The 7,867-nt window shown below is 35.1% G+C and overlaps 1 protein-coding gene across 1 annotated transcript; it reads right to left on the reverse strand.

Annotated features, from left to right (window-relative positions):
• Window positions 1-784: 784 nt before the first annotated feature.
• LOC132311747 (heat shock protein 83-like) lies at window positions 785-3,706 on the reverse strand. Its single transcript, XM_059809820.1, has 4 exons — window positions 3,386-3,706; window positions 3,154-3,295; window positions 2,669-2,949; window positions 785-2,436 (listed from the first exon to the last, which is right to left on the reverse strand). Exons 1-4 carry the CDS (start codon window positions 3,545-3,547, stop codon window positions 883-885), a joined length of 2,139 nt encoding a protein of 712 aa, XP_059665803.1. The 5' UTR covers window positions 3,548-3,706; the 3' UTR covers window positions 785-882.
• Between the last annotated feature and the right edge of the window lie 4,161 nt (window positions 3,707-7,867).

A 7,867-nucleotide genomic window follows, 5' to 3' on the forward strand; every position in this document is an offset into this window, starting at 1 on the left:
TTTGCAGATTAGTATGCCTAGTTAGACTGATGATTTCCTAGTATATGTTGTGAAAATTTACTGCTTATAAGGTTTTTTTCAATATTCTGAGTCCATCCCTGTGAGGATGAAGTTTGTGATGACTTTCCCCAATGAAATTCAGGCATCTGTCCTAAAAATATTATGTAATTTTATATAAAAAAAATAAAAGTCCAGATTGACTAGTATCAGATTTTTTTTCCCCTAATCTTCAGCCACAGTTTTGATTGATAATAGAGACAAGAGTGTGTGTGCAAGTGAGTTGCAAAATTGAGGCCACCATTTGAATCTAATCAGTAATTAGTAAATTAAACTCCAAAACACATAGCAAAAAATGCACAAAATTATATGGTTAGGGTTTAGGAATGGAGGAGGAGGTGGTAGTGGAGGTTGTTGGGTAGTGGATTAGAAAGACACGAAGATTTCAATGGTGGGAAAGATGACCATCATTCACGAGGAAAGAGAGGGTTTTATAGAGATGTAGATAATGGTGGGGAAGATGACCACCGAGAGGTAGATTTAGAGAGAGACTATTAAATGGTCTTGGTCCATGTACATGTACGTGTCGGACCAACTATCCCCTAGCCCTGTGACCAAATGGGCTTGGTAAGTGACAAATTTCATCCTGATAGGGCAGGGGACCAAGTTGCCCATAAAGGGAATGGAGAAATATTATTAATATAGCACGGTAAAGCTTGGAGGCTAGGTCCATACTATATATATATATATATATGTGCAGATAAAAAAGACATGCAATTGTCCGTAATTAGAACTCTTAGTTTAGCATAAAAAAAAAAAATTACAACTTTGACTTGGTAAATTTGAAAATTGTCATATAAAAATTAACATCCTGTGCTTCTGCCCTCAGTCCACTTCCTCCATATTGCTCTCCTCATTACCATCTTCCTCCAATGCCGGCATGTCAGCATCCTCGCCACCAACCTCTTCCTCATCGATGCTCAGACCCAATTTCAACATCCTGTGAATCCTCGCCGCGAAAGTGTTTGGATCGTCAAGACTGAAGCCAGAAGTCAGGAGAGCAGTCTCAAATAGTAGCAGCACAAGGTCCTTCACCGACTTGTCATTCTTGTCAGCCTCGGCACTCTTCCTCAGCTCCTCCATGATTCCATTGTCTGGGTTGATTTCCATGGTCTTCTTGCTCGACATGTATGAGCTCATGCTGCTGTCTCTCAGAGTCTGCGCCTTCATGATCCTTTCCATGTTTGCAGTCCACCCATACTCTCCTGTAACCAAACAGCACGGCGAATCCACAATCCTATCAGATACAACCACTTTCTCAACTCTGTCTCCCAAAATTTCCTTCATGGTCTTGCAAAGGCTCTCAAATGACTTCTTCTTTTCCTCTTTCTTCTTCTTCTCTTCCTCACTCTCGTCGTCAAGCTTCAAACCCTCCTTTGTGGCGGAAACCAATTTCTTCCCATCATATTCCTTCAGCTGCCCAACAGCGTACTCATCAATGGCATCAATCATGAAAAGAACCTCGTAGCCTTTCTTCTTGAGCCGTTCCAAGAATGGAGAGTTCTCAACGGCCTTCTTGCTCTCACCGGTGATGTAGTAGATGTCCTTCTGACCCTCCTTCATCCTGGTGACATAGTCCTTCAAGCTAGTCAACTCTTCACCACTCTTCGTGGAGTGGTATCGGAGCAGGTCAGCCAATTTCGCCCTGTTTTGGCTGTCCTCGTGAATACCCAACTTCAAATTCTTCGAGAAAGCTTCATAGAACTTAGTGTAATCCTCCTTGTTCTCCGCAATCTCATTGAACATATCTATGCATTTCTTCACAAGGTTCTTCCTGATCACCTTGAGAATCTTGTTCTGTTGCAGCATCTCACGAGAAATGTTGAGTGGCAAGTCATCAGAATCCACAACACCCTTGACAAATCCAAGGTACTCCGGGATGAGCCCCTCGCAGTTGTCCATGATGAACACCCTTCGGACGTAGAGCTTGATGTTGTTCATCTTCTTTCGGGTATCGAAAAGATCAAATGGGGCTCTCTTGGGTACAAAAAGGATAACCTTGAATTCAAGCTGTCCTTCAACAGAGAAGTGCTTGACGGAAAGGTGATCCTCCCAATCATTGGTCAAGCTCTTGTAGAAGGAGGCATATTCTTCCTTGGTGATCTCCTCCGGCTTTCGCAACCAAATGGGTTTCTGCTTGTTAATGAGCTGCCACTCATGGCTGACCTCCTTGATCTTCTTCTTCTTCTTGGTGTCCTTGTCTTTCTCCTCATCAACCTCCTCAACATCACCCTCCTCTTCCTTCTTAGGTGCATCGTCTTCGTCGTCGCTGATCTCTTTCTCAGTGGTTTTCTCAGTCCATAGATAGATAGGATAGCTAATGAATTCAGAATGCTTTTTCACAAGGTCCTTAATCCTCCTCTCCTCCATGTACTCCAACTACAAGAAATCAACAACATAAAGTAAGTACCAAGCAACCGAATTTGAGGATTCAAACAATCCCAGACAACTTATCTGTTGGTTGCAAAGAAAAACGGAGGGATTCAAACTTCCCATGGTTGAGAGACAAATATAACAATTTGGAGTTTCAAAAACCAACATTACATTCATTACATTGCACGGGTTCAATTCAACAGTAACAAAGCAACATAACATTGAATTGGAATTTTACCTGGTCTTCCTTGAGGAAGAGAGTGATTTTGGTCCCTCTGCCTAGTTGCTCGCCATTGACGTCCCTAGTGACAGTGAAGGACCCACCAGCTTGAGATTCCCAGATGTACTGTTCATCATCGTTGTGCTTTGTGGTCACAATGACCTTCTCTGCAACAAGGTAAGCAGAGTAGAACCCAACACCGAATTGACCGATCATGCTCACATCTGCACCAGCCTGCAACGCCTCCATGAATTCTTTGGTCCCCGATCTTGCAATTGTCCCCAAATTGTTCACCAAATCTAATAAAAACAACACATTCACAAACAATTTTCAATTATTGACCATCCAAAAAACAATTAAAAAAATGCAACTACAATAATCCTAAATTTGCCCTAGAATGCTACTACATTCTACAATAGTTTCAATTTTTTCTGATGAAAATTTTCCTGGGAAACAATCATGAAATTTTAGCTTAAAATTGGGAGTCAAACTGATTATAGTACCTGCTTTGGTCATTCCGATACCACTGTCGATGATAGAGAGGGTCTTGTTGACCTTGTCGGGGACGATCTTGATGAAGAGCTCCGGCTGAGCATCGAGTTTGCTCTTGTCCGTCAGACTCTCGAATCTGATCTTATCCAAAGCCTACATACACCAAAATTAATCAATTCAACCCCAAATCACACACATATACACACATTCATATATATGACAGAGAGAATATGTAATACATACATCAGAGGAGTTACTGATAAGTTCCCGAAGGAAAATCTCCTTGTTAGTGTAGAAGGTGTTGATGATGAGGCTGAGAAGCTGGTTGATCTCTGCCTGGAAGGCAAAGGTTTCAGCGTCGGCCATCTGAACATCCGCCATTACTACTGATTCTTCAACCAACATAGCAATGCAGAAAGAAAGCTTGAAAGAATGTTAGAGAGAAGGTTCTGTAAAGAGAGAAACTTGTGTAGAACGAACGCTACTAGGGGATTTTGGGAGAGGATTCGAAACAGAGCTCGCTTACGAATTGCAAGCTGCTTGCGGATTGGGGTATTTATGGACAGAGAGGTCCCGAAATAGGAGGGAATTCGTGGTTCTGGAATCTTCTGCTCTCCTCTCTATTACTCGGTTTTTTGAAAAAATCCTATATAGCCAAGGTAAAGGAAAGGAACTTTACGGCGACGTTTTTGTGTTTGTTCCAATGTTCTTGAAGCAAGCCACGCTTGCACGTGCAAGTCGTGAGAGCCTCGAATGGGTGAGATGCTAATGGGCCACCCGGTTGCATGGACCCAGAGTTTTTTTGTTTTTTCAAAAGTTACATGGACCCAGAGTTCGAGTCACAATTGTGTCGCAAGTTTTAACCCGACATGCTAACATGGTTACAACACAATATAAAAATAACGATAATTGTGTCAATACGAATTAATACGATAATAATGTATAGTGTGTTTGTATTTGATTTACTAACTTATTTATTATAATTAAATTAAACTATTTAATTAAATATTTTAAATAAATGTGTCGTATTTGTTTATGCCCCTTGGTGCTTTTGGTTTTGGAGGGCAAATCATATTATATTTTATTATTACAAATAAAAATTATTTTTATTATTTCTAGTAATATTTAAAATTTGTTAATTTAAATTTATACTATTGATTAATATATTAATAAATTGTAGTTATATGAAATTATATACATGTTTAATTTCAAATTATGTTTTACATAAAATAATTTCTGTTAAGTAATTTTTTATATCATTTAATAAATTATGCATACTTAATATTAAATTATATGAAAGTATGAAGTCCAATATATAAAGATTAAAATTGTATTTTGGGGATAATATTTGGTCATTTTACAATAAGAATGGGTTGTATTGGCATTTTAAAATTTTAAATTAATAATTGACTTCTAAACTAATGTGCTTGTAATACGTGCTTCCCTAATTTATGAACAGTTCCCTCAACTTCCCCCAAAAAAAAAAAATTCCATATTGCAAAAGTGGTCATGGTCGACTTTCCTCATTGGGAAAGGAGGGAGAAGCAAAAGAAAATTTTCCATATTGCAAAAGGAGTCGACTTTCCTCATTTGGAAAGGAGTGAGAAGCAAAAAAACAAATCCCATGTTACAAAACGAGTCGACTTTCCTTATTTGGAAAGGAGTGACAAGGAACAAAAAATAAATAGATAAAATAAAATAAAATAAAATTCCATACTGCAAAAGGAGTCGACTTTCCTCATTAGGAAAGGAGTGAGAAGCAAAAAATAATTTTCATATTGCAAAAGGAGTCGACTTTTCTCATTCGTAAAGGAGTGAGAAGAAGCACTCTATATTTGCGAAAGGAGTGAGAATAGGGCCGAAATTCGGACAGGTTTGAATGATAATTTGAGCCTAACTCCCACCATATACAAGGCTAAACCCAAGCCCAACCCACCATATAAAAACCCAAACCCAACCCAACTCCACCCTAACTACTCAACTCTAGTCTAACACGTCCTTCTACTTTTTAATTCGGACTTGTAACTCGTGCTTAGATTTCGTGTTAAAAATTAAGATGAAATCGAGTTACTCGTATAGATAATTTTCACACCAAAAATTTAATATGATCTTGAATTAGTTTTAAATTAAATTACTCTTAAAAAAAGTTTAAAGGCATTTTATAAAATTTTGAATAAATTACAAACAAATTTATTGATAAAATTTTGAATAAATTACAAACAAATTTTTAGAAAATTAATTGTCTTAAATGATAATATATAATAAGTTAAAATTTAACAAATAAAGTTTAAAAGAAGAAAAAAAAATAACCATAGTTTAAATATTATATTTAATGTATTTAAAATTAAAAATATATATAAAAATAATATTAGAATTTGGGTACGAGTTTGTTCGGCTTGCTAGTACCTTAATTCAACCCAACCCTAGTTAAATTCAGATTGATATTTTTCAACCCAAATCCAATTCTATTTATGAAAATAATTGTCTAAACTTACGCAACTCAAATCGAGTTAGCTTGAGCTATGTTGAAGTTCTCAACTCAAATTGCACTCCAAACTGAGAAGCAGGGAAGTACTCTTTCTAATTATTATAATATGTTATACTTGTCATTATTTGACAATCTTGTAGATGTAAAGCTGCAACTTTGACATCCACCTTTTAATTTTTTTAACCAATTTTTAACTCTCTCCTTCTAAAGAGTAACGAGTCCAATCCACCTATCTCTATTTTCTTCACACACGCCATATCTCTCTCCTTTTTCAAAAGGAGGGGCTGCAGGATCGCACTTGACTTATTGTTTATAACTTCATAATTAAGAAATCGATTTTATTTTCACATCTGACCGAACACCTATACATGCAGAGTTGAGTTTGTTTGATTAATTGATAATTAAAAAAGACTGATAGTTTCGTAGAATTGTTTTTGAAAAATTCAATTTGAAAAAAGTTTTTTTTTTAAATAATTCTTTAAAAATAATTTTGACTTTTTGAGAATTATTTTGTTGACAGACCAACAAAACAAACACTAATATCTATGAATTAAATACACTTTCATTTATTTCTTTATTTTTTAACAAAAGTGAATTGCATTTTATGAATGAATTGCATATGTTTCTGACCCTCAATGCTCCATAAAAAAATCTACTTGATCGGGCTGGGCCTCAAATGATAGGCTCAAATATTTTTGGAATTTTTTTATTTTATTAAAAATTAAATATTTTATTCCATAATAAAATTATATTATATTAACAAAACAAACTTTATTGGGTTTATCTAATTTAGTATTCTAAAACAATTATTGAAAAGAAAAAACTATTTCTTAAAACGGAATTGGTATTTAGCCCAACACGAATGTGAGTGGGGAGGGAGGCGCCAGTAGCATTGTTTTGTTTTTTAAAACACAAACTTTTACAATAATAAATGTTTCTAAAAGTGTTAAATTTAGATATTTGTATCAATAAGAGCACTATAAATAGATAAAATAAATCCCATTTTGTGAGTTGAAAAGCAAGTCTGGTTGAAAGGTTTTATCCATCTTTCCTTTACCAACATGTTTATTTAAACAAATTCAAATTTTCTAGTTCTTCTTTCTTTTTCTTTTTTTTAAATAAGCGTTCTTTTTTTAAAATCTAACTTTTTAAGAAAATTTTTTTTATTATTTTTTATTATCTTAATGGTTAATAAATTATTAAATTTACATTGATGTAATGATTTACTAGATTTAATGTAAAAAGGTTAAATTGATAATATTATTTTTAAAAAAAATAGTCCATTAACTTTTCAAATTAGACACTTATTTTGGGATGATAAATATTAAGGGCGTATTTGGACGGAGGTTTGATATTGGTTTGACTATTTTGCTTTTCTTTTTGGATCCATACCATGTTTGGAGTGGGGTAATGTGGTATTGAATAGTGTCAAAACATATATCAAAATTGGGCCATAACCCATATCACCAATTTCGTGATATTGGGTGTTTTCGCAACTGTAGCAGAGATATCAGTGGTGGTTATCGCAGGCACCAACGTTTAAAGATGCACTAAGAGTGTGAGTGTACAATGTGGCCAAGTTTTAAATTTATAAAAGCCATTATTACTTTTAACTAAAAATATAGTTAGGGTAAGTAGGGATCGTCCTAAGGGATTATGGGTGTGTTTGCAATGGAAACAATGTATAGAGTTAGTAGATCAGATGATCAAAAGATGATTTGTTTGGTTGATTAAACTACAATGAAATTGAAATTAAAGCAAGTAAAAGGTAACAATTTAGAATGTAGGGAAAAAGATATAGAAGAGAGGACTTGGGGTACTAGATCTCACTATTAAGCTTGCCTTCACTAGACACTAGCAATTATATATCAATGGGGGAAATTAAATTGTAACTTGTGTATGTGTGTGTGTGTGACATTAATTGAAATTAGGTATGGATGGCAAATAAGTATAGATTGTCTAGCCAATTCAAATGGAAAGCACAACCTATCAAATGAGACCAAAATCTATTCAATGAAATCATAATTTATGCACACACAACTATCTAGAAGCATACACCATTTGCATTCATAAGTATGGAACACCAAGGAACAAGAATAGATTGTCCACCTATCTAAGAATTTAAAACAATTATACTACATCTATACTAAAGACATGGAAATTAAACTAAGTAAGCTAAATGTGTGGCACAATCCATCAAAAAACAAGTGTGAACCATCAAATAAATTACAAGAGTG

This window comes from Cornus florida, unplaced genomic scaffold (genome assembly GCF_030987335.1).
Source record: "Cornus florida cultivar Cherokee Brave unplaced genomic scaffold, ASM3098733v1 CherokeeBrave_3.0.0_Hap2_Chr06, whole genome shotgun sequence".
NCBI classification, from domain to species: domain Eukaryota; kingdom Viridiplantae; phylum Streptophyta; class Magnoliopsida; order Cornales; family Cornaceae; genus Cornus; species Cornus florida.

Excerpts from the sequence above, each read along its gene's own strand:
- LOC132311747 (XM_059809820.1), bottom strand. The coding sequence starts at position 3,547 with ATGTTGGTTGAAGAATCAGTAGTAATGGCGGATGTTCAGATGGCCGAC. Across the intron at positions 3,296-3,385 it reads TTATCAGTAACTCCTCTGAT|GCTTTGGATAAGATCAGATT; the intron begins GTATGTATTACA and ends TGGTGTATGTAG. Across the intron at positions 2,950-3,153 it reads TATCGGAATGACCAAAGCAG|ATTTGGTGAACAATTTGGGG; the intron begins GTACTATAATCA and ends TGTTTTTATTAG.